The 26,534-nt window shown below is 34.9% G+C and overlaps 4 protein-coding genes across 6 annotated transcripts; 2 read left to right on the top strand and 2 right to left on the bottom strand.

Moving 5' to 3' along the window:
• Positions 1 to 421: 421 nt before the first annotated feature.
• On the top strand, positions 422 to 3,813 carry LOC107933488 (protein EDS1L-like). Its single transcript, NM_001327368.2, has 3 exons — positions 422 to 879; positions 2,050 to 2,829; positions 2,920 to 3,813. Exons 1-3 carry the CDS (start codon positions 541 to 543, stop codon positions 3,646 to 3,648), a joined length of 1,848 nt encoding a protein of 615 aa, NP_001314297.2. The 5' UTR covers positions 422 to 540; the 3' UTR covers positions 3,649 to 3,813.
• A 29-nt stretch (positions 3,814 to 3,842) lies between these two features.
• On the bottom strand, positions 3,843 to 8,102 carry LOC107933489 (uncharacterized). 3 transcript variants are annotated; one of them, XM_041083329.1, is made up of 4 exons: positions 7,103 to 8,102; positions 5,520 to 5,575; positions 5,236 to 5,425; positions 3,843 to 4,373 (listed from the first exon to the last, which is right to left on the bottom strand). In XM_041083329.1, the coding sequence occupies exons 1-4, from the start codon at positions 7,736 to 7,738 to the stop codon at positions 4,002 to 4,004; spliced, it is 1,254 nt and encodes a 417-aa protein (XP_040939263.1). In that variant the 5' UTR covers positions 7,739 to 8,102; the 3' UTR covers positions 3,843 to 4,001. The 3 variants fall into 3 exon arrangements, with proteins under 3 accessions (XP_040939263.1, XP_016721203.2, XP_016721202.2); XM_016865714.2 differs by having other exon boundaries at positions 3,843 to 4,370; positions 5,236 to 5,428; XM_016865713.2 differs by having other exon boundaries at positions 5,236 to 5,428.
• A 1,758-nt stretch (positions 8,103 to 9,860) lies between these two features.
• LOC107933472 (probable aspartic protease At2g35615) lies at positions 9,861 to 11,452 on the bottom strand. Its single transcript, XM_016865687.2, has one exon. The coding sequence runs from the start codon at positions 11,398 to 11,400 to the stop codon at positions 10,048 to 10,050; it is 1,353 nt and encodes a 450-aa protein (XP_016721176.2). The 5' UTR covers positions 11,401 to 11,452; the 3' UTR covers positions 9,861 to 10,047.
• A 2,475-nt stretch (positions 11,453 to 13,927) lies between these two features.
• On the top strand, positions 13,928 to 15,994 carry LOC107933466 (alpha-maltose-1-phosphate synthase). Its single transcript, XM_016865682.2, has one exon. The coding sequence runs from the start codon at positions 14,121 to 14,123 to the stop codon at positions 15,588 to 15,590; it is 1,470 nt and encodes a 489-aa protein (XP_016721171.2). The 5' UTR covers positions 13,928 to 14,120; the 3' UTR covers positions 15,591 to 15,994.
• Positions 15,995 to 26,534: the final 10,540 nt, after the last annotated feature.

Below are 26,534 nucleotides of genomic sequence, written 5' to 3' on the forward strand. Positions count from 1 at the left end.
TTTTTATTTCCGTTTTATTCTACAATTCAATTTTTTATTAAATAGCTTTAGATGTCACAAATTTACTAACTAAATTTTTAAAAAAAATTCTCTAATTTCCAACATTAATGTCATATCAACTTAGATTTAATCTTTTATTCATTGATGAGTACTAATTTATAATATCGATTGTTAAATTATAGTTTGGAACTCGCTAGTGAAACTTAAAAAAAAAACTTAACAGCTTAATAATTTAAATAAATTTTTTGAATAATTTAATAATTTAAATAATTTTTAAAAAATAATTAAGTCACTTAAATTGTACTAATGATGCAAAAGTTTATAATCAACCCATCGACTCCACCAGTCAATACGCAATTGAAAGGGTCTTTTCCTTTTCATTTTTTTAATTCCTTTTATCGGAAGAAAAAAAAAACACCAGTTTCCATGGACTTTCTTGCCATTCAACTCTTTTAGCTCAACCTTAAAAGCCAAGCAAAAAAAGAAAGAACACCATAGCTTCTAAAACAGCTTCTAAAGCTTTGCAAATTCTAAAGGGAAATGGGTAGCCTTACGATTGGGGAAATTTCTGGGGAACTGATAAAGAAAACATGTTCGATTGCGATGGCAGCACATAAGTCGCCGGAAAAGCCTTACCTTGTACAAAAATCATCGGAAGTATTGATCAGCTTCCCTGGATCCTGGTCTGTGGGTGACTGGTTTACTCAACAACCTTTCGGGGAAATGAAGATTGAGGGGTCGGAGTTGCTGTGTCCCAAAGGCAACGATAAAGTGGCCACATCTCTTAGAAGTATTGGACGTGATGAACTTGCAAGCGTTAATAAAGGGTTTTTGACAAGATTTGAGATGATTTTGGCTAAACCTTCGCTTCAAACTGAGGTAACCCCTTGATTACCATTGACACATCTCTTTACTTCTTCTTTTTTCGCTTTGAATTATTCAAATATTTATGATATCTCTTTTCTCTGTGGCGCCTTCACTCAATTCATGGTTTAGAAGTCGATTACTACTTATATTCGTTAATGCATCTTGAATCTGGATATTATGTACTCTAACCGATTTGAGTTGAGATTGTGAGATTTGGGGTAAATTTCATATCACCATTTAACCGGTTACATTTATGATTACAGCTTTCACCATAGATTTGTCAAATTTTAAAATTTTGATTTCATGTAGTGACTTGTCAATTTACATGTTTTGAATTTGATATGCACATGGTAGGAACTCCAATATACAGGTATGAGTGAGAAAAAATTTGCTCAAAAAATCAATCCCTCTTGAATAAAATAAATTTAATTTTTCAAAAAAATAAAAGTAAAAGATGAGATATTTATTTGATAAAATTAATTACTAAAAATAATATTTCATAATTATACTATTTAAAAATGTAATTAATTATTATATTATACTATTTTACAAAAAATCTAAAATTTTGTAAGTATTTAACTAATTTATAAAATCTTTCATTTTTGTTTTTATCTTTATTTTTAACTTAAAAATAATATAATAATTAATTACATTTTTAAATGTAATTTATTTACTCTATGTTGTATTGATTGTTGGGTAAAAAATATGCATATATTGGTAATCCATGTTATATGTATCAGTGCATGTGGATTGACAAATTGCGATTATATTGACATTAAATCGAAGGTTATTATTGTTATTATTATTTAAAGATATAATTAAACTCTTACCAGTTTAGAAAATTAGAATTCCTTTAAAAGGTATAATTACTATATTAGTATTTATACATTTTTGCAATTAGTGTGTGTGATGTTTAACTGATAGATGGTGAAATGTTTTGAAAGCATATGAACCATAAATGTGATGAAAACGACACAGTAATAAAAGGTGATGTATTAAGAGTAAATTTGATTCTGAAATTAGATCCAATTTACCAACTTAATGGTGCAAAAAGGGCATAGAGTTTTGAGATGGTAAAGATGGTGCATTAAAAGCAAACCATTGGGCCAAAAAAATGGAATTGTGCAGGTATAAAAGAAGCATAGCTTGAAGTTGATAGTTATAGATTTTGACATTTCTCAGGTAGAAAAAGCTATTAAGGAGAAGAAGAAGATAGTGTTTACTGGACATTCATCTGGTGGCGCCATTGCTATCCTAGCAACAGTCTGGTTCTTGGAGCACTATTTGAAACCTGGGAAAACCTTGATGTCACCTCTTTGTGTGACATTCGGATCCCCTCTTGTTGGTGATTTCATTTTCAACCATGCACTTATAAGAGAGAATTGGTCGAACTTTTTTCTGCATTTTGTGATGAGATATGATATTGTCCCCCGGATTTTGCTTGCGGCTTTGTCTACCATGGGGCAGGAACTAGACCAGATCCTTAAACTGTTGAGCCAGAAGGCAATGTTTCCTATTCAGGGATCAGTTCGAGAAGCATCGACGTTTTATACAAGTGTGATGAGAAATGCATCAGCTGTTGCCAGCCATGCTGCCTGCCGATTAATGGGAAACACAAATCCAATATTGGAAACTGTGGCAAGCTTCATTGAGCTAAGCCCTTATAGGCCCTGTGGAACTTTTGTGTTTCTCCCTGGACATGGGAAGCTGGTTGTGGTAAAAAATGCCGATGCTATTCTTCAACTACTGTTCTACTCTGCTCAGCTCTGCTCTGAGAATCAACTTAATGCCATTGCTGAGAGAAGCCTCAATGACCACTTGGGTTATCCAAGCGAGCTTCAAGGATGCTTGAATTGGCAAAATGTTGTTCAATTAGATCATTTGGAAGGGCTTCCACTCTCGTCGAGTGACGCAGCTGCTGGGAATATTGCAACAAATATTGCCTTAGATGACCTTGGCTTGGTAAGTATCACTTGTTCAATTTGTCACGAAATATGCCCTTGGCTGTGTTATTTCTAACATGACCTAATTGCTGGTGTCTTGGAATTCCAGAGCACTAGGGCCAGGTTGTGTCTTCGGGCTGCCGGAGAGCACGAAAAGCAAAAATTAAGTAACCAGCAAAGAATGGATAATAAGATGCAAGAAATTGAATTAGGACTTGCAAAACTAGAAGAGTACAAGAGCAAATCTGCATTGTGCAAGGTGGGCTATTATGACGCCTTCAGGATATCAAAATACGAGGATGATTTCAAAGCAAATGTAACGAGGCTGGAACTAACAGGAATATGGGATGAGATCATTGAAATGCTGAATAGGTATGAACTCCCTGAACCATTCGAAAGCCGAAAAGTTTGGATAGAGCTTGCAACCAAGTACCGTCGCATTGTCGAGCCTTTGGACATTGCCAATTATTATCGACATGCGAAAAACGAAGACACTGGACCCTATATGCACAAAGGCAGACCAAGACGCTACAGATACACTCAAAGATGGCGTGAGCATGGCTTGAGAATGCCGGTGGGATCAAGTGCAGAGTCCTGTTTCTGGGCTGAGGTAGAGGAGCTGCTGCTGCTCTATAGGACTGCCGACCCTGGAGCATTTGAAGTTATCAGGGAAAGAACTATAAATCTGGAAAGAAAGTTGGATGAATGGATTCGTAGCAACCAAATAAGCAATGATGTGTTCTTGAAAGGCTCCTCCTTTACCAAATGGTGGATAACACTTCCTATCCAACACAAATCCGTCTCTCCAATCCAGGGGCAGATCAACAGAGAAATCTAAGTTATTTCTATGCATGCAAACTCTGGTACTATGTGCCCCAAAATACTATGTTCAAACAAGTAGAACAACTTTGTTTCATTTGATGCTTGCCATGAAAAACCCAAATCAGGCATTCACTCCTTTTAAAATGCTTAATTATAAAGATTCGGTGATTGCTAGCTAAAAGGAGTATTGGACTTCTAAGGCTGCCCTGCTGGAGACGAAAAGGAATATTACAATTACATACGCTGCTGTAAATTGAAATGTAATTCATCCTCGCAGATAAACTAACTACTAGAACTACTACTATATGACATTATCAGTTCATATTTACTAAGAGAGAGGGTATTTTGTTAGACCAATATTTGTTTCTACTACTGCACAAAATGACTGTTGTATCTAGAAACGCAGTATTCCCTAATACGAGAAGAGCAAGAGCCATCTCTGGCCAGAATCCCTTCCAGGTCTCCTATAATTCTGGCCAACCATATCTCCAAGTTTCTTTGTACTTCCTGTAAGTTGTTTCTAATGGAATCCATGGATTGTTTCGTGCCCGCTTTGGCTGACCCTGACCTTCCAATATCATCCTTGTAGTAACTCTTCCCTATCTCGGTTTGTAATGCCATTAGCTTTTGACCAGTTTCAGATGCATGCTGCTGAAGCCGAAATGCTTCCAGCAAAAACTCCGTCTGCCTCTGTGTTTCAAACTCTACACTGAGGGTAGGTTCAGAGGGATCACTAGCCTGCTGCAAGATTAAGAACAAATATTAAGCCAAACAACACAGTATGATGGATCTACTTCTGCTATCATCTTGGCAAAGAAATAGTAACCTAACGACCACAATTGGCATGAGAGAAACAGAAAACAGATATTTTACTCTCCAACTGACAAGATCAAAGTCAATGGATTCACACCCCAAGCTTCACCAGAGCAAGTTAGGCTCAACTGTAAACAATTGTGTCATTCCTTGTATGTATCATGTACAGTGTATAATAAGATAAGAGTCCAAGTCTAATATTGGTTTCTCTAATATCTCATTTCCCTAGTTTTAGTCCTTTAGTAATCCCTACACTTATATAAGAGCTGATTTAAGACAACTCGTAGCGAAATACCCAAGTTAACTTTGTGGGGCATCGCATTTTGGTTTATGAGATGAAATGTCAACTTGAATTTTTTGGTCATGTGGCCTAAACTAGCCACAAAAACTTTAGTTATAAAAATACTATTCCACTTTAGTATGCCATCTCATCACCAAAAGACTGGTCATACGAGTTAAGGTCAAAATTTTAATATCATAATCAACTGCAATAAAATCAACTTTCATTAAAAGTTTAGGAATTAGATTCATTAATTGAAAAAAAAAAGTTCAGGACATTGTTTTCTTTTTGAAAATATTGAATGCCTCTATAATTTTCCATACCCCTAGAAAACCAAGTCCTAATTGGTATTGAATCATTGGGTTCCTCACAAAATCCGGAATAAAAATCTAATTACATGAGTTTCAATTTTAAACTTTATGTGGTATATATATGGTTCTCAAAAGCCCAAAATTCACAAGTAGAAAAATGTACCACAGAAAAATAAAATCTAAGGCAGACATGTCTTACCATTCTTCTGCAGAGATCATCAATCTTTGCAGTAAGAGCTTGATACCTTCTGGCCTGCTTCCTCATTAATGAAGGTACCCTTGAAAAATCACTTTTGCCTAGTTTTTCCAAATTCAATAGTTCCTGTTCAAGCAGCTCTAGTTTAGAGGAAACTCCAGTTGATTCACCATCTACCTTCCAAGGTGATTCCCTTCTGAAGAGAAAACATAAGTTGCGCCTTCATCAGCCTCAGCATTTCATATAGACATATTTCAAGAACCAATATCAAGACTGTTATACTGTACCTTGCAACAAAATGCTTCATATGATACAAAGATTCAAGAGATTCACACTGTATATCCTGCAAGCATAAACAGACAGCAATGAACCTTTAACAGTCACAGACATAGCAAATTATTCGGGAAGCAATTAAAAAATGGCAAAGCCCAAAATATCCAAATACAAAGCTGATAAATCGTCACCATTTGTCATGCTGAACATAATTTTTTTTTTAAAAGGTTTAAACAGATATGAGAATACTTAACAATCTGATTAAAGATGGCAATATTAAACAATTTCTCACAAATGGCATTCAATTTCACATTCTCATCTCTCAGCTATTCATTCTCTCCCAAAAGCCAGTAGACCCAGACCAGAATCAAGATAAGAGCACTCATGGAGAGTTTTAAAAGTTGTAGTGATCAAATTCATCCAAATAACGGAAAGAAAAAGAAAAGAAAAGAAAAAGTAGCCAATGAAATGAAAATGAAAAAGTTCTCAGAGATCTAATATCTTCAGATGGTACTAATAAATAGTGCCTACCACACACATTCTAGTTGATTATTTATCGGTTGTAAAACTATACTATTTGTCACTCTTTTTTTTTTTTTTTGTGTGTGTGTGTGTGTGTGTGTGTGATAAGAATCATAGTTAATTGATCTGAGGTAGAATTACGAATTTTGAAGGATATTGAATTGATTGAAAACCGTATATATGCTTCTTGAAGCTGCTTTGTTTGCAACCAATAGAAGCCTTAAAGGAAATTGTGAAGGTTATGATTTTGTCTTGTCTTAGATAAAGGTGGTCAAACACATGCTCAAACGAAGGGCCTAATCAGAAACTAAAAGCTACTTTTTGAGTGGGCACCAAACCAACATATCGTGAAAAGGAACAAAGAATCGAGTAAAGACAGGGATGACTTTATGCATTAAGTGTTAATGATACATAAGCCTAATACAAACTTAATTAAAACTTCATTGCAGATTAAAACTTCTAAATGATGAAGATACTTGAGCAAGACGACATTAAGTTGATTTTTCATTGTCAGCTTTAAGCAGAAAGCTTCTAGCAGTACAAGGAAGACTAGTAGTCAGCATGCGAAGCAGAGGTAATAGATAGCCTAGAACCGGTCTGAGTGGTCATTCAGCAAAAGGATCTTGGATTCATTACACAGTACGCTCATGTTTTATCAAATTGAAGAAAAGCAATACATAGAGCAACCCTTTTAAGTTCAAAGCTGCAGCTTCTTTATACCAAAAAAATAAAAATAAAAGAAGCAAAGCAATGCCTTCTCTGCTCAAAATTTCAACAAGGATATAATACATAGTGTGAGAAATTTCATGTGGGAGAAGAGAAGGTGCCAAAAACAAAGAGTTGCGAGAAAAGCTATAGTTTTTTCTCCTACTGATTTAAGGCTTTTCACCATGATTTGTCTCCTTTTTTCCACACAATTAATAATTAAAAAAGAGAGAAAAGCTATGAGATCATTCACAGTCCCAGTCATAAGAAATAATAAAAAAATGTCTTCTAATCTAGTATTTGCCTGGCAACCAAAAATAATAATAATAAAAAAGAGAAGATGATGATTTAGAAGAAGAGTGAAACAAACCTGCCAGACAGTAGCTCTGTCGGCCCAGAACTTAGAAGAAGCAGAAGCTAATAGATCGGGAGTGAAGGGGAAATTCCCATTGTGAGCAACATTAAGGACACCATTAAACTTGAGTTGGTCATCCCTGGTGTCTTCCGCAGCGAATGCCTCCTCCATTTGTTCTTGTTGTTGCTGTTGTTGTTGTTCTCCAGCAGCAGCTCCGCTAGTAGTAGAGATGAAGCCGATAATGTCCTGGATCTCCTCAATTCTCCGCTTGGATTCATGGGTCTCCCTCTCCAACTCCTCGATCTTGGCCCTCTGATCCTGGATCTGCTGCAGGAGCTGTTTCTCCTCCGCTTGCCACGTGTTCCTGTGGGTGGCAAAGATCTCGACCACTCTGGCGTTAGCTTTGGAGTCCTCTTTTCTCCTAGACTTCATTTGCCTCAACTGCTCTTCGGCCGTTAAAAGCCTAGCTGTGATATCTCTCGTTTGGGTTTGCAACTTGGGCAGCAAAGCGAGGGAAGACTCGGGAAGGTATGCCAAGAAAACACTGAAACTAACACCGAGATATAAAGAAAGCAGCTTCTGGGTTTGGTGAAATAGAAATTGCTCCTCATTTTCTTCACCATCACCTTCACATTCACTTGAGGTTGCCATAAATGGAGGCCAGTACCCAAGGCAAAGAACAAGAAAGAGGAAGAGGCAAAGAGGCTTTGAGTGGCTTCGAGTGGTAGCATTAAAGAGCGTGAAAAGAATAGAGAGGAGCAATGACTGGACGAGTGAAAAACTGAGGAAAAAAGATCTGGAAGAAATTCCCGATTGTGGAAAAGACAGGAGTCAAGACGCTAGCCTAGCCTAAGGCACTGGACTGCCAGCCTGCCCGCCGCGTTATGCGTCATCAATTTTTTTTCTTCTTCTTAAACTATTACTATTTATTCAATTAGAAGAAAATTAGCTGATGTTAGTTATAGTTATATAGGGAGAGATTATTATTTTTGGATTTATGAAATCAGAGTTTACTTATGTAATCTCCCTTCTCGATCGGAGCAAAAGTACGGTGTTTTTGTTTTTAGGGTATTCAACTGCTGAACCCTTTTTCGGTTTAATCAATTTCATTGTATAAATTATTAAAACTAGAAAATTTAAACTTGAGTCATATTAATAGTTGGATGATTATTTGTATAATTTATTCTTGTTAGCTGTTTAACTTTTGTAAATTTTCATTTTGAGTATTAAAAATAAAAAATTTGCATTTTAGACACAAACATTAACAATTGTTTTTATTTTGGTTATCCTTAATTTGGGGTTAGACAATGTTATTTTACACCAATTTTAGTTACCTAATTTTTGTGAATTTTCATTTTAGCCACTCATTTCCTTCTTATAAATAATTTTATTTAAAAAGGAAAAAAAAAACATGAGTTTTTACATGAAATTGAGTTATTGAGTTGTAAAAATGAAACTTAAGTTTTTTCTTATAACCCAACTCCATGTAAAAACTCGAGTTTTTCCCTTTTTTTTTTTACTTGAAAAATTAAATTTAAATTTAAAAATAGGAATAAAATAAAGGAAATTAAAAAGATAAAATATTTTTTTTCCTTGTAAAAACTCAAGTTTTTCCTATAAAAATTCAAATAATTTCCTCAAAACCCTGAGTTTTTTCCTTTGATTGGGAAAATTAAAATTAATTCTAAAAAATAAAAAATAAAGGAAATTAAAAAATAAAAAAGTGGCCAAAATGAAAATTTACTAAAGTTTAGTAATTAAATGAACATTGAATTAACAACGGATAACCAAAATGAAAATAGTTGTTAATGGTAGTGTCTAAAATACGTTTTTTTAAATTTTAATGCCTAAAATGAAAACTTATAAAAATTAGATGACCAACTATATAGTTTACCATTTTTAAAAAAAATATTCTCCCAGAATTTTTGTTTTGGTTACTGATTTTATTTTTTAATTTCATCACTTAATTAGATTAATTTTAAATTCTAGTCACTAGAAGGTATAGTCTTCTTTTGACCATAATATTTTATATATTTTATCTATTTAATCCTAATTTGTAAAAAAATAATAAATTTAACTCTTAATCATTACAATTTTGTCAATTTAATATCAATTTAAAAATTTCAAAAAATACAATTTTAAAAATAAAAAATAAAAAAATATTATAAAAATGGATAAAGTTACTTTTTTGTTTCTTTTTAATTCAACCTTCAAGCATGTCGTGACAAATGTCATGACAATAGGGCGATGTCAAGCCCTAAAATGGACAAAAAGCACTTTTGCTCCTTTAAATTTTATCATGTTATGAGTTAGTAAATATTTAAATTGCACTTTTGCATAAAATACATTAATTTAATTCCAATGCTCACAAATAATTTCTGACTTCACACCCTTAAATGATAATAAATTTATTCGGCTCAACTCTTAAAACGACTTTTTCATTAATAATGGTAGAGTAGATATTAAAGTCGATGCACTTGATCATGTGTTTAATTCACTTTCTATAAATATTTATTTTCAACATAATTGCTTTTTAAGGAAATTCTACTTATAGTAGCTTTATTCATGGCTGACACGAATAAATCATTTTTATCTCTATTCGGTGATTTCATACTATGGATTAACTCACATGTCATAATCACATTTTTAACAATTTGTTTCGCTAATACATTTCGTTAGAATGAGGTTGAATTTGGTGTTTACACAAACTGATTGATAGGACGAGAAACTTAAGATGATTGAGTTGAGACAAGACAAAAACATCAATATTTAATTAACTCAAATATAATGTGCATTGAAGTGCGACTTTACAAAGTCATAACCAAGCCATGTGTATATATCACATTATACCAAACACCCAATGGTCAGCTGCACAATTAATGACTTACTTATCATATATTGATTAAAGATCATCATATCACACACATTTATTTAATCACTGATTTATTTAGGTATCGAGCCTAATGATTTTTGGGGCAATCAGTTGGCGTGAAGGAGACAGATCTCTCTTCAAGGTCGTAACTGACCAAGAAATCCATCTGAGACAGGTTCCCAAAAATGGCTATATCATTGGAAGGTACGATGGTGAAGCACACCATATGATCTTGGACTTGCGCGAATGTATTCCATGGCTGCAACTTCACATCCGCACCGCTAAAATGAAACGTGATAATGGGAAGATCCATGTCCTTATCGGCTTCGAAACATGGGCTGAGAAGCCCCTTGGGATCACTCACTCTTTTCGCCTCAATTGCTTCCTCCAACGCTGATTCAAGGCTGTTGTAGAACTCTGATTCCAGGAACGTCAATGTCGTCCCGGAGTCGATGATGATGTTGCCTTCCTCTGTTGCCGATGAAGCTGATCCTCTGCCGTAGGCCAACTTTTTGTCTCCTACACTGATGGCCTCTAATGTCACGTAGTAATACGTTGAAGGGTCTCTGTCTACTAAGGGAGTTGAAGTTGAAACAACATTGGAGTCGGTTGCCGTGCCGAATATTAACTTGCTTGATTTCGCTGCTGAATCCGGAGCCTGCAGACAGTAGGAAAACTTGCCATGGATGGATTTACTCAATTGTTTGACTAGAGAAAGGGGACCTCCACCAAGGCCGATGATACCTGAACCTACATCATCAAATGTGCCACCGTTTTTGTGCCCACAGCCGAACACTAGGTTCGGAAAGGAAACCGGACTGTCTATGCGAGTAGAGTTGGCTGCACCGATGGTGAACTTCTCGAGAGCAACATTTCCTCTGGTGAAGGAGCGGTCTCCATAGGAGTAGCTGTATTTACAAGTGTTCTGCTCTTGATCACAGACTCTGTCGGAGCTATCCAATGCATTGCAGGGACCAGACCCGCATTGAACGCTCTTGTAGGTGGAGGATTTCATAGGATCAAACAGAGGAGGCTTCTGCCGGTAACATTCTTCACAAGGCTTACACTGAACCCATGTGAGATCACTGCCGGTGTCGGCTATCCCCAGCACCAAAACTGGTGGGGTTCCAATGGAGATATTCATGAAATACTCTCCCCCGCTCGCCATTATATCCGACCAGACTGCCTCGGAATAACTTGGCCTGAAACGATTAATGCGAGAGATAGAGCGGTTGTAAGCATTGTAGAAACGAACAAACGGGGTCTCAAGAGGGCTGTAAAGCGGAGAGAGTGGGGAGTCACGGTGTATGAGGTCCACCGAAAAGCCATTTGGGATGGTTTTTGCAACTGGAAACACTAGCAGCCACTGAGTCAAGCATATGCACATTATTAGTAGAACCACAGAAGATAATACTGAACAGTTTCCGAAAGTTGAAGCCATTGTTTTTGAGAAATATTACGAGCTAAGTAGAGAGGGGAGGGGAGGGGGGCTTAATTTTACTTTAAGCTTTACAGAAACATATTAATTTATAGCTTAGATGTGGATCAAAAGTTAGCTGCATTAATCAGCTGAAACGAAAATAGGGAATTTCATTCGATCATTGTGGCATTTAATTTGTTGTATTCAATCATAAATTAACTTTGTACGTTATGCTACCGTTATCTCTTCAGGGAAGTCATTTAGTTAATACACTAAATCTAAATTTGATTTGATTCATGATTTGAATTAATTTTTTTTAAACTATAATAATGTAGAGTTTTAACAATAATGTGATTAATGTGATTCGAATTTAATGATATATGATGTACTTTAACTATAAGTGAGTTCAGATTTTTTTTTTCATTTCAAAAAATTTGTATATTTAATCTAACCTTATAATTTCTGTATTTATAATCTAGTAAAAGTACCTTAGTTGTTTCTTTGGAAAGATTAGTAAAGTTTTATTATTTAAACCAAATTTAAACGTAAAGAACCCTATAGGTTCTGGTAACCGCCCTAAATATCTTCATTCTTCAATCTAAATAATAGAATTATTTACATAATTGCAAATACAATGATGACTGATGAGGAGCCGAAAAGAGTAAAGGAAAGCCACGCTGTTCCATTAAATATAAGGAACCATTTCTAACTTCAAAACACCAAGATAATCGCTACCTATAATAGAAAACCAAAGGTAAATGGTAATAATTTACATTATATGCTTATAAAATATATACATATTTGGTAACATGCTAAATTATTCATATTTGAATGCGCCAAAAATTTAGGACTAAAATAAAATTTTTACCATTTATTAATTAAAATTTACTAAAATTTAAAAGCCTAAAAAGAAAAATATATCAAGAGGGGCCAGGTCCTTGCCATTCAGTTTTGGTGCCATCCTTGTTTGAATGATTCTCATTTTATTAGGATGTTTAAACAGTCAATTGAACTAAACTAATATTAATCGAATTGAAATTGTTCAAAGAAAAATTTAAATGAACCAATATATTTCAATTAATTTGGTCGATTAACTGAATTAACTGAAATTTATATATTTTTATTTTTTAGTTAAAATAAATATAAAAGATATAAAAAACACATTGAAATTAACCAAAACATATATTTTTATCTTGAAAGTTAGTTGAATTAATTGAAATTCTATATCTTGAAACACTATATAATTAAAAACACTACATAAATATTGAAATTAACTCATAACTAACACATAATATTAATTATTAAGTTTAGCTAATTCGATTAATTATTCGATTTCGAACTGAATTAACCTATCATCAAATTTTTAAAAAATTATTAACCAACCTCCAATCGAACTAAATTTGACCATTAACCGATTGACCGAATTAAATTAATTTGATTTTAACTGAAATACATTAACTGATTGTAGACCACATAAAGGAATCAAAAGTGTCATCATTAAAAATCATTGAGGACTAGCTCGGTTTAAAAAATGTTTTGAATAGTAGGTTGTATTAAGTTGTTTTCTCTTTATTTACCCCAAAAAAACCAGTTTAACCCACTAACTAAATTACAAATTAACCACTACTCTAGGCTTTAGAGGTAAGCTGCTTTAGCTTTTCAACTTGAAGCAATAATGTAGGTATTTTCGTTCTCTGGGGAACATATAGACAGCAAAGACATTGTATCTAGCATCCTGTCGTGTTTTCTTGTTTTCGTTTTGGCTTTCGGTGAATTATATAGCACGCATTTATACATGCAACTTGGTTCTGCCTTTGATGACACTTTGTCCTGTCTAATTCGATGTTATGTTACTATCTAGTGCTTGAATCATCAGTTTCACTAAAGCTTGCGGTTAGTTTGGATATTACTGATGAGATATTCTTCTGGCTTCAGATAAAAAATCCACCGAAACCTTTCAACATCAGGTTGGCCTAGTTTGTCAAAATTGATATACTTAGCGTTGGGTCGGCGTTCAAACTTCAAATTTTCAATGAACCACGTGTAGCAGCAACTACAATTTCGATCCATCCAATTGACATTTAGACATTTTTTTAGGTTTTAGTTTCGTAGCTGCCTAGCAGGGGCGTGGTCGATAATCTAAACTTCCTACCATCTCTTCTCGTGTGTGTGTGTGTGTGTGTTTTGTTTTTTTTTTTTTTTTGCATTTTAGGGTTGGGTAACAGGTAATAAAGCATGAAGTGCGGGCCGGAAAAAGCGAAAGACAACTGTTGATGCCACGTTATAATTTTTTTGTGAGTGGCACTGCCACGGCCAAGTTGAGTAGAAACGTTATATGTATAGAAACCAAGTTGTTATAGTTTAGGATTTTATAATATGAAACCAAGTTGTTATATGTATAGAAACGTTATGAAGATGATGATAGGACATTTTTTTCTGTTTAGAGGAGGCGTGAGAAACGCACTTAGTTCTGAAAAAGGTAAAGTCCAATATTTAAAAACCAATAAAGGCACATTGCGTTGCTTGCTTGCCTGCTTTAGGTAGTGCGTGCCTAGTGCTTGCCCACAGCAAACTTTTCCTCCTTTCCTTCCTAATTGTAATACCCCAACTTTGCATTTTGGATCCCTAGCTAGCTGGGGTAGGGTAGAATATATGCATACTGGAATGAAGTGAATTAGCCAGAGAATTTTTAAAAAGTTATTATTACTAGATAGAAAAGGATAGGATTGAATAAAAATAGGATGGCCTTCAACAACAAACCCAAGAAGCCTCATCTCATCTCATTCCATTCTAATGTCTTCACTACTCTTCTCTTCATACTTGCCTTCACCGTTCCTCTCTTGTTTCTTATCCTTCATACCTCTACTTCCTACCTCTGCAAACCCCCTTTTGCCTCCAACAAAGTTAAGTCTTGGTCTGGCGACCTGCGGAATACCCTGTTTGCCTGGAATCGTCTTCCTTTCCCCCATATTCAATCTCCCCCTGTCACGCTCAAAATTGCTGTTTTTTCACGAAAATGGCCTATTGGCACCACCCCTGGCGGCATGGAGCGCCATGCTTACACCTTGCACACCGCTTTAGCTCGCCGCGGCCATCGTGTTCATGTGTTTACGTCCCCTATAGTCAATAACAACGGACACCACCCTGATGTCCTGACAACATCTAATGATTCCCCACGAATTCACTGCCATGAAGGTGAAGCTGGCAAGTGGCAATACAACAAAGCTTGGGAGCTCTTTAATGATGAAAACCAGCGTCAACCATTCGATATCATCCATTCGGAAAGTGTGGCTCTTCCTCATTCTTTGGCTCGCAATCTCAAGAATCTTGCTGTTTCATGGCACGGTATAGCCCTGGAAAGCTTAGAATCCAGCATATTCCAAGATTTAACTCGTAAGCCCAATGAACCCATGTCGCCTGCTTTCAACGCTAGTTTATATGGGGTCGTCCCCAAAGTGCTTAACGAAATAAGATTCTTCCACAACTACGCTCATCATGTGGCAATCAGTGATAGTTGCGGGGAGATGTTGAGGGATGTGTATCAGATTCCAAGGAAAAGAGTTCATGTCATCCTCAACGGTGTCGATGAAAATGGCTTTGGAAACGACTTATCCCTGGGCCTTGACTTCAGGTCTAAAATCGGTGTCCCCAAAAATGCTAGTTTGGTGCTTGGTGTGGCCGGAAGATTGGTGAAGGATAAAGGGCACCCTTTGCTCTACGAAGCTTTCTCCAGGCTCATAACAAAGCACCCCGATGTGTATTTGCTGGTAGCGGGGAGCGGACCATGGGAGCAACGATACAAGGATTTAGGGGCCCGCGTACAAGTTTTAGGTTCAATGAGCCCATCCCAACTGAAGGCATTTTACAATGCTATTGACATTTTTGTGAACCCAACGCTGAGGCCTCAAGGATTAGATCTGACACTGATGGAAGCAATGATGAGCGGGAAAGCGGTGATTGCATCGAGGTTCCCGAGCATCAAAGGCAGTATTGTTGTTAATGATGAGTTGGGTTTCATGTTTTCGCCAAATGTGGATTCACTAGTAGAGGCGTTAGAGGAGGTGGTGAAAGAAGGTCCAAAGAGGGTAGCACAAAGGGGAAAGGCATCTCGGGAATATGCAGCTTCCATGTTCACAGCAAGCAAGATGGCATTGGCGTATGAGAGATTGTTTCTTTGTATAAAAAATAACACATTTTGCGTTTATCCCTAGGATATACATATACATATATGCATAAATTTGAATTGGATCCCCCCGAAAGAAATCTTGAAGTTGAAAAAACTACCTAATCGTTCGAATGGATTAGTCAGTTCTATTTCTTGATGGGGGCAGGGAAGGGATATAACTCAGCGGTAGAGTGTCACCTTGACGTGGTGGAAGTCATCAGTTCGAGCCTGATTATCCCTAAACCCAATGTGAGTTTTTCTATTTTGCCTTGCCCCCCGCCGTGATCGAATAAGAATGGTTTAATTTATTTATCTATTTAATATTATATTCAATTTATTTATATATTATATCTATTTTATTATATATATACTCTAGTGAATTCATTGCTGCATTTTATTTTCATTTAAAATTAAGATTTCAGACAATTAATACAAGAGCTGGATTGAAGACACTGATTTGTGTTACCTATGTTGCGATATAAGTATGTTTTCGACTCAAATCTGAATGTTGTGGCACTTTGGTCTTGACTCTTCAGCCCCTCTTATTTGACTAATTTATTGACCTTGACCATAGCGTACACGAAACTAGCCCCTTATTTATTTACCTAATTTATTTGACAAATGCAGTTTTCAGCCTAAAAAATAAATAATAGCTAGTTGAAAATTCTGGTGAAGAAAAGATTCTGACCTGAAAATAAGGGATTCTGACCTCAAAATAAGGACAGCAATAGAGTTGGATTTGCATTTTCATGGGTTTTTTACTAAAGCAGTAAAAAAAATAATAAAAAAATTCAAAATAATATAACCTAAAAATTATGTATGAAAAATGGTACATTCCAAGATGACGCTGCCTATGGCAGTGGCGTGACCACCCTGAGTCCGACAGCCTCTGCTATTTTCTGTTAAAACAAAAAAAAAGGTGATGTGGGTGCCAGAGGCGGCACCGGTGGTGTGGGTTCCAAAGGCGGCATCTAAGCAGTATAAAAGGCAAGTAGAAGCAGCAACTCCGGAAGCAAGAAGCAGCAGCAAGGAGAAGAAAATAAAGGGAAAGAAAGGAGAAGAGAAGAAAAAGAAGGAAAAAAAAAGAAAAAAGAAAAGAGAAGGTATAATTTTTTTTTAAATAATAGATGTTTATATTGTTATTGTGTTTTTACTGTTATTAGAGGTGATTATGGGCCGGGTCGGGCCGGGCCCATACAAATTTTTAGGCCCGTCTACTAGACCCGGGCCCGGCCCGGCCCGAAATATGGGCCTAAATTTTTGCCCAAGCCCGGCCCGAAATAAAATTACTAAGCCCGAGCCCGGTCCGGCCCGGCCCATATTAAATTTTTTTTATTTCATTAAATAAAAAAAATTTAAAAATATAATAAATAAAATATATTTAAAAACATAAAAACAAATATTAAAACAAATAAAAATAATACTAAAACAATTTTTAAAACAATACACAAATTAATAAAATAATAAAAAATAGTTATATTAAAATTTTAAAATAATTAAAAATAAAATAAAATATATATATTAATATATAATTCGGGCCAGGCCGGGCCGGGCCCGGGCCAAAAAACTCTTACCCGAGGCCCGGCCCGTTTTCTAAACGGGCCTCATTTTTTTGCCCAAGCCTATTTTCGGGCCTATATTTTTACCCAAACCCTTTCATTTTTCGGGCGGGCCTTCGGGCCGGGCCGGGCCGCCCAGCCCATGATCAGCTCTAACTGTTATTATTATTGTTGATTTTTATTATTTTTTGTTGTTAGTTATTATTATTGTTAGTAAAAAACTATTATTAGGATTGTTGGTTATTGTTGTTAGTAAAAATCCTAATTATTATTAGTTATTATTATTGTTGATTTATATTAATTTTATAAAAAAAACCCTAAAAAAGCCTATTTATGTTATGTAAAGAATGTTTTATTTTTTTATGTAATTTATTTGTTATATGTGTTTTAGGTGGGTTTTTATGTAATAGGTTTTTTACTTATTTTGGTATTTTATATTATTTTTTATAGAGGGTAAGAAACCCGTTTTAGGTTGATTAGATAATATTTATGAAATTTATTTGGCATGTTATAGATATTGTTAGAAATGGCAACATATTTAGTATTGCATGATGAAATAAAAGCTTCAGCACAAAGGGAAAAAGTTGATAAGATGATGAGAGAAGTGCAATATTATAGAATGAAACCAGAAGATTGTTCAACATGTTATCACAGTAAATAAAAAGATGCAAGAAGTGTTGTGGAAAAGTAATGAAATGATTAGGAAGAATAAAGTGCAATACTTAACCATTAGAGAGATATTAATAGATCGGGAACATCAAATCATTTTAGACCAACTTTGGAAAACATTGGTACCACGAACCTAGTGGAATCTAGTTATATGTTTCGTAAAGTTTATAATCTCTTATGGAGCAAGAAAAATAAAAAGTATAGGTTCATGAAAGTTGACTGGGAAGCAAAATGTGATTGACATATAGGTTCACGAAAGTTGACTGGGAAGCAAAATGTGATTGACATACCAGGGATGGATAAATTAGATGTTAGGAAATTAACAAGAGAATTTCTAATTTCAATACCCGTTATAAAGATTGAAGAGGAAGAAGATTTCGAGGAATTACCAAATTGGATTGTAGAAGATAAATGTGAAGAAAATCAAGAATATCTAAATTGGATTATACAGTATTTCTCAGAGGAAGATACAGGGTCAGAGATGGAAGAAAACATAGAACTGAATTTAAATGGTTAAATGTAAAGATAAATGTTGTTCACGTAAAAAATTAGAACTGAAAAACTATGAGCTTGTGAATGAAAAAAATTGCATACTGATTAATTTTTTTTTATTTAAGTAATTTATTTGCTGTTCGAAATTATTTTGAGAAAGCTTGTTTATTTTTTAACAGATTGAGCATTGAAGATGGATAATCAGTTTTTCGTATGCGTTTATTTCGATGGAATTATCTTGACAACAACCGTTGGATGCATATTTGAATGTCGGCAACAAATAGCAATGAGATTTAATAGAAATGTCTCGTTGGATGATATGAAGAGAAGGATTAATGCAAAAATTGTTAGACATTGTGGGAGAAGGATGTCGAAACTTTTCTACAAGTTTCCAGTTTCGACAAATCCCATCAAATTCACTGAAATAGAACTTGTAGGCAACGAAGACGTGGAGACAATGGTCGCTCTTTACTATGGGAATGGGAGTAATAAAAATGCACCGATTCACTTATTTGTTGAGTTAGCCGGTATAGAGGAAAATGAAGATCTCACTGCATATGGTAAAGAACATAGAGCTCAAGAACCGTGCATGGTGGCTCCAATATCGTACGTTGATAATGAATCGACTATACGTGGGATCGATATCGATCTTAATGTTACACTCAATATGGATGTGGTTGGTGATGATGGTTACGATAATAGTGATCATTGTTATCAAGGGGTCGATAGTGATAGTGATCTCGATGTGGACGATATCCCCGATGATATTGACGATAAAGATATAAATGACGATGGAAACATTAACGCGTCTTCAGTCAGAAACCAGATGCGACGTGTTGTGATACACAATAATCCTGGGCCACACATGTCTCTCATAGACCCCGACGCGGCGCATGTAGCTGAGTTCCCAGAGTACCCTGAAATACTTCCTCTTCACCGGCTGGCCGTAAATTCTGATCCTGAGGAGTTATTCGTCGACGAGAGATTTGAAAGTAAAGAAGAGTGTGTAGTTGTTATTAAGCGGTATAGCATGAATATATCAGTGGATTACAAAGTTGCAGTGTCTAAACCAACATTATATTTTTAGGAGTGTTAGAAGTCGACGGAAGGCTACAATTGGCGGGTACGAGCTGTATTTATTCAAAATTCGTAAATGTGGGAGATACGCAAATTTGTTGGGTCTCACACATGCACATCAACACATATGACAGAAGATAATCGAAAACTTTATTCTAAAACTATTTGTACGTGTATCATGCCAATGGTAAAGGACAAGCCAACCATTAAAGTTTTGGTACTGATTACCGAAATGCAGGCACGATTTCAGTATCGAGTATCATATCGAAAGACATGAATAACTAAATAGATGGTAATAAAGCAATTGTATAGGGATTTCGATGCATCGTATAACGAGCTACAGAGATAGATAGCCACTATGCGAGAGTACGTATCGGAGACCGTCATTGAGTTACAGACACGATCTTATTATGGCCCGGATAACCAAATGTAGTCGGGAAAAGAAATTTTCCATTGGATGTTATGGACGATTGATCCATGTGTGCGCGCATTTCCCCACTGTAAGCCATTTATGCAAGTGGATGGGACCTGGCTATATGGAAAATATACATAGATCTTATTTCTTGTGGTTACTCAAGACTGCAACAGGAACGTACTCCCGATAGCATTTGCCATTGTAGATAAGGAGAACATGGAATCGTGAGAATTCTTCCTTACCAACCTACGAATGTATGTTATTAGCAACGATAATATTTTCATTATCTCTGATAGAGGGAAAGGATTAATTGCTACCATTAGACTCTAGTGTACCATGGAGATCCGTTTACTGCATCCGTTACATTGCGGCTAACTTCCATCAAGATTATAAGAATGCAGACTGGAAGAGACAATTTGTCAAAATGGGTAAATGATTGCCTTATCTTTTCAATATATGTTTTAATATTTTAGGGCAATACTGTAACTTATCTTTTCTTAATACATATACAGCGTACGAGCTAGAGCCACACATTTTTTCCCAAAGAATGACTCGACTTGAGAGTGAAATGGAGGGTCAAACGAATACATTTTTTCGACAGTGGTTGGGTACTATGGAGTCGTGGCAATGGGCTCAAAGTTTTGACGTGGGCTTTTGTTATGGTCAAATGACCACAAACTTAGTGGAAGGGGTCAACGCTGTGTTGTTGAAAACACGACATCTTTCGATTTTAACTGTCTTTTCGGCTACATTCTATAGGTTGGCTACCTTGATGCCAAGAATGGGTCAGCAAAAAGTCAACCAGATAGAGGCGGGACACGTGTTTGTCGAAGATGTCAGGGATGCAATAGTTACAAACCGTCGGATGGTGAGGTCGATGAATGTAGAAATATATTCACGACGCCTCAAAACATTAATGGAGATCATTGGTCATCGACCCGGTATACCACTTAGGTCCTATAGAGTTGATCTCCAGAATATACGGTGCGATTGCAGGAGATTCCAAACACTTAATTATCCGTGTGCGCATGTCGTGGCAGTGTGTGCTAAAGTGAACTTTAATGTTGAACAATTTGTCGATGATGTGTATACACTCGATCGCACGTTACTTGTATGGGAAAATCAGTTTCCTGTCCTGCCCGACCTGTCTACGTAGGAAGAGCCTCCGACGAATTTCGAGCTTGTCCCAGACAGAGGGATACGCAAGAATCAGAGATTTCGTCCGTAATCAACCAAAATCCGTAATGAAATGGACATTAGGGAGAAATCCGACGGTACGCGTTGTGGATTATGCAGCTTAGATGGTCATAATCGGAGTAAATGCTCGCAACGAAACTATCATATCGGACAATCATCACGATCAGGTAGGAATTGAGCTTATGTTGTAATGTATTTATTTTATATAAAAAATTTATATTGCATATATTCCTTTATTTGTTCAAATTCCAGTCAAGCTGTTTTCTCGAGTCGCAGTTACTAATTTATTTATATCTGCAGCTACGGAACTCCAAATTAATATCTGCTAATTTCTCCAGAAACTAAGCTCACATTTCTTCTTACAATAAAAGAACCAGAATTTTTTATTTAGCCAATTAGTACAGTTTATTCTTTAAAGTTACCAATGTTTTACTGTTCGATAGCTCCTACCCTTATTCACTAAAAATCAATTATCTTATAGTACGAGATTTGGATGATGTTATTGTCTATTTCTATTGAAAATAGACTCATTAAATATTCTAATAATATAAATTATAAATCATAAATATTTTTGTACAATTTTTAATGTTTTTCTGAAATCAGAACAGTGGATTCTAGAATCATTGTGACTCTATCTCACAAGAATTTAAATATCTCATAATATGAAATTCTTCTACTTACATTTTTCTCATATGTGAAACTAGACTCAATAAGCTTTAATTCCATATTTTATCTAGCCTTTAATTCAATTTCTACAATTTTTATTGAATTTTTAAATTTGGACTATTGCTGTTGTCCAAACTGTTTTTGTACAATAAAATGATATTTATCATAATATCATTTTCAACTAATCATGAACTCACCATTTCATGGATCCCATGCTCAATTACACAATAAAACTTAATATAATCATCATTCAATTCTCATGAGCACACATAACCAAACATTCCATCGATCAAGGTAATTTTTACCAATTACCTACACTCAACCAACGAATTAGTCACATATACAAACAAGGTCATGGTTGAGTTTACATCTACTCAACTTGCATATATAACTACATATGTATCATCTATTTCATACGTCCATGAAATCTCTATATATACCGGTAATAGTATGTTCCAATTTAATTAATGTTCCAATTAGATTAATGTTGTAATATATTTAAAGTTTGTTCCAGTTTATATTACAAGACCGAGTTTGTTACAAGTTTTAGTGTTTTAATGTTCAAAAATGTCCAAATTAATCTAATTTACTTTATGGTCAAATTTTGTTCCACTTTTCAAAGTTCCAATTAATCTAATTAAATAGATATAAAAAAATACAAACTTTTTAATATCAAAACCCAAGAAACCCCTAAAATTGATGGTTCGATGATGTGGTCCTAGGGGCATATTTCTGAGGAGGTCGACGTTCACATTGTGGGTAATTGCGACGACCAACATCCTCTTCAGTCGCAGGTGAAGGTGTCTGATACATGGAAGAAAAATCCTATGGCTCGAATCGCATCGATGAATTTGAGCTGGAAGGAGTGCCACGCTGCAGTGGATACAACCCAATAGGAGTGGAGTACTGCAGTGGATACGGGCCAGGGTAGTGCTATAATGCGATGGATATGGGCCGGGAAAAGTGTTGTGCTGCGATGGGTACGATCCAAAGATATCAAACCCGTAATGGTGTCCGCCCCCTGATGAGCCCGGGAAATAGTCATTGCTCGGCAAATCCGGATGATAAGAAGTATCAGTCGAATGTGAATGCGATCGCTTGGACTCGGCCTCCAGCTATGCCTCGGGCTCCCATTCTGGGTCAGACTCGGGATCTGACTGTGGATCGGGCTCTATATTGGCCATTGGCTCGTATGCCCCAGATCGTTGCACGTGCGGGGGGACTATAGTCGACTGCCCACCAAGTAAATATGGCTTCCCCATACTAGAGTACCATTGTATGTACTCTAACGATTGTCGCAAATCGGAAGACATATCCATCTGAGGTCTTCGAGTCATCCGATTCTCCCACACCGCAACAAATCTCCGGTACGTAACCCCCTAATGATGTCCATGTTTCCCTCTCTTGTTGATGCCGTGAATCTCCCCTCACTGCATTGGCGGATCCAGGATATACTGGATACAACCAAATTGTCGTAGTACTCGATCCCCGTGGTACCACTCGACTACATTGAAACTGATAATTAGTGCGTTAGTGCACCATAATTGAGAATTAACGTAGGCAGACGAGGGTATAATAGCTGCAATTTTTTGTCTACGATATGGCATCTATATAAACTGCATGATTAAAACTATGGTTAAAATTTAACACGGTTCGAGTAAGATATACAAAACAATTACATGTCACGAATATTTGAATAGCTTACCCCTTCTCCGGCATGTTGTTCAATCATCAAACGATATATCGGGACAGTGTACGACCTCCCGATACCCGGATAAATACTTCATCTACGAAAATAATTTTCAAGTAAATATAGTATCGTTAGAATAGTATCATTATAAAGAAATTGTCAATTACTAACAAGTTAAATTTCATCACCTGTTAACTAGCGGAAATACGTATGGTTGGTGACTAACTGATGCCAAGAATGGCATCCGATAAAGAGCTCATGATTGCAACAATACAAGGCATCCGTCCATGTCTACGACATCAGGCTTTGTCGTCCGAAAAAACTCACGATACAACATAGCCAGAACTGAGGAACCCCAACTATACGAGCGAACATTACGCAAATCAGCTAACAGGGGTAAATACAGGAGATGAACCTTGTTATTGTTCGAATTAGGCATCAGTACATCCTCTATTATATGCATAATGTACGCTCGAGCTGCGCACACCAACTCTTCTTCAGTGGCATTAACTGATAAATACTGAAAATTGGCTTTTAACCATTAAATTTCAACTCCGAAAAAGTAGAATTAGCATCGCCGGGTGAGGCTCCTAGTAGGTTATAACAAAGTGCAGCCGGCTCAATTATCGCACTTACGCCCGTGACGGCATCCTCGTCGATTGGAAGCCGAAAGTACAATGCAACATCCTCCAGAGTGACAGTGTACTCCCCACACGGCAAATGAAAAGTGTGGGTCTCCGGTCGCCAACGCTCGACCAATGCGGATATTAAATCATACCGCAAATCAAACGTCTGGGTCAATACTGCTGACCCAAATCCAGCTAGCTCCAAGTAGGGCATCAGTCGTGCATCTGGGGAATATCCTAAACCATTCACCTGGCCCCTTAATACGCGGTACGAGTCCTGACAATGTTAAATTACAGAAAATAGTTATAATAACATAATTTATTTCCTTAAATTACATAGATCTTTTTTTAATGGAACCCGTGATTAACAAATAACAATATTTTACCATATTATTAACTGTGTCACATGTGTGAGGAACATCCTTCTTGATCAATGAAGCCATTGCGATGTCTGCAATTTCAAAATAAATTTCGATTATTAATTTTAATGTTTGATGGATTTTAAATATTTATTAGAATAACTAAATTTTATATATTGCTTTTAATTACAAAAAATAGCAAACAGTTCTTTCAACAACATATTTTTTTGCTATACTACATTAAAAAAATAAATATATCCAACTCAAATACAAATATTTTTATTATAATTTAAAATATATAATAAGTAAAATATTTTGGTTTAAAATATAATATATTTAATACACCCGGCATGTAGTTTAATATATTTTAATTTAATTTATTGGGAAATAAAAAATTTTGTATAATATTTTAATTTAATAAGTAAAATGTTTTAATTAAATTCATTGGGAAATAAAAAATTTTCGTATTTCTAAAATTTTTAAAATTTTTGGATTCGATTTTTAAAATATATTATTTTTTTATCTTATTTTAGTACATAATGTTTCAAATGTATTATTTTAGTGTTTTTTAAATAATCTTGATTTTTCCCCTTTGTTTGTATTTCTAAAATATTCAGATTTTATTTTTTAAAATATACTATTTTCGTATTTTATTTTATTATATTATTTTAGTACATAATGTTTCAAATGTATTATTTTAGTGTTTTTTAAATAACCCTGATTTTGTCCCTTTATTTTTATTTCTAAAATATTCGGATTTTATTTTTTAAAATATACTATTTTCGTATTTTATTTTTTATCTTATTTTAGTACATAATGATTCAAATGTATTATTTTAGTGTTTTTTTAAATAACCCTGATTTTGTCCCTTTGTTTGTATTTCTAAAATATTAGTATTTTATTTTTTAAAATATACTATTTTCGTATTTATTTTTTATCTTATTTTAGTACATAATATGTTTTTTAAATAACCCTGATTTTGTCCCTTTGTTTGTATTTCTAAAATATTCGGATTTTATTTTTTATAATATATTATTTTCGTATTTTATTTTTTTTCTTATTTTAGTACATAATGTTTTAAATGTATTATTTTAGTGTTTTTTAAATAACCCTGATTTTGTCCCTTTGTTTGTATTTTTATATTTTTTAGATTTTAATTTTTAAAATATACTATTTTCATATTTTATTTTTATATTATTTTTATACTATTTTCATATTTTATTGTAATTTTTTCATATTTTATTTCTTTTCGTATTTTATTTTTTCATTAAGATATTTTTTTCATATTTTCTTTTTTTATACTATTTTTGTAAAATAGTATAAAAACCACATCACATAAAAAATAAAATAATCAAAATATAACATGCCAAAGAAATTTTATAAAAATTATATCTAATCAACCTGAAACACACTTAACAAATAAATTACGTAAAATAATAATAATAAAACGTTCTTTACACATAACATATATAAGCTTTTTTACTTCAATAAAAATTAAAAATAAATTAGGAATGAATGAAAATATAAAATAAATACAAACATACTTTAATATCTCTTTTTAACCAAATAACACATTGCAAAAAAATAAATTTATAAATTAAATCTAAATTAAATCAAATTCAAATTAACAATAATAATAGTGTCTAAAATAAATAAATTACTTACTTAAAAAAATTACCCTTTTTTTCCTTCTTTTTTCTTCCCTCCCTCTTCCTATCCTTCTCTTTTTCTTTTTTCTTCCTGTCCCTCACCATCATCGTCTGCTTGCTCCTTCTTCTTATTCTCTTCTTTATTTTCCCTCATTTCTTCCCCAAATGAGCTAGGGGACTATAATATATGGTCCCAAACAGAGAAGAAGCCAAAACCCCCGTGTATGAGTGGTCTTGTCACGGTGCCACCGGTGGCAGTGGCACTATCGGTGCCGCCTGTGGTAGGCCCACCACCACTCTACAGCCTTTTTTTTTCTGTTTCAGTTTTTTTCAGCTTTATACTGTTTTTTTTTAGCTTTATACTGTTTTTGTTTTTTTTTTAACTTTTGTCAGATACCAGGGTGGTGCCGCCTCTGGCGGTGGCATGACTACCCTAGACATACCATTTCGGTAATTAATTTTTAGGTTATATTATTTAAGTTTTTTTTAATACCATATTAGTAAAAAACCCCATTTTCATCCTCCCTTGGCACACAAGTCGGAAGTATTCGTGATCGTTTCGCGCTGTTTTACATCACTCCATCTCATTTT

This window comes from Gossypium hirsutum, chromosome A12 (assembly GCF_007990345.1).
Source record: "Gossypium hirsutum isolate 1008001.06 chromosome A12, Gossypium_hirsutum_v2.1, whole genome shotgun sequence".
Taxonomy (NCBI): Eukaryota; Viridiplantae; Streptophyta; class Magnoliopsida; order Malvales; family Malvaceae; genus Gossypium; species Gossypium hirsutum.

Bases quoted from the DNA above. Each gene is read 5' to 3' on its own strand.
- LOC107933466 (XM_016865682.2), top strand. From the start codon at position 14,121: ATGGCCTTCAACAACAAACCCAAGAAGCCTCATCTCATCTCATTCCAT.
- LOC107933472 (XM_016865687.2), bottom strand. From the start codon at position 11,400: ATGGCTTCAACTTTCGGAAACTGTTCAGTATTATCTTCTGTGGTTCTA.
- LOC107933489 (XM_016865713.2), bottom strand. From the start codon at position 7,738: ATGGCAACCTCAAGTGAATGTGAAGGTGATGGTGAAGAAAATGAGGAG. The intron at 5,576-7,102 runs GTTTGTTTCACT...TTATGCTTGCAG, and splicing joins ACAGAGCTACTGTCTGGCAG to GATATACAGTGTGAATCTCT. The intron at 5,429-5,519 runs GTACAGTATAAC...TTTTCTCTTCAG, and splicing joins ATGAAGCATTTTGTTGCAAG to AAGGGAATCACCTTGGAAGG.
- LOC107933488 (NM_001327368.2), top strand. From the start codon at position 541: ATGGGTAGCCTTACGATTGGGGAAATTTCTGGGGAACTGATAAAGAAA. The intron at 880-2,049 runs GTAACCCCTTGA...GACATTTCTCAG, and splicing joins AACCTTCGCTTCAAACTGAG to GTAGAAAAAGCTATTAAGGA. The intron at 2,830-2,919 runs GTAAGTATCACT...TTGGAATTCCAG, and splicing joins CCTTAGATGACCTTGGCTTG to AGCACTAGGGCCAGGTTGTG.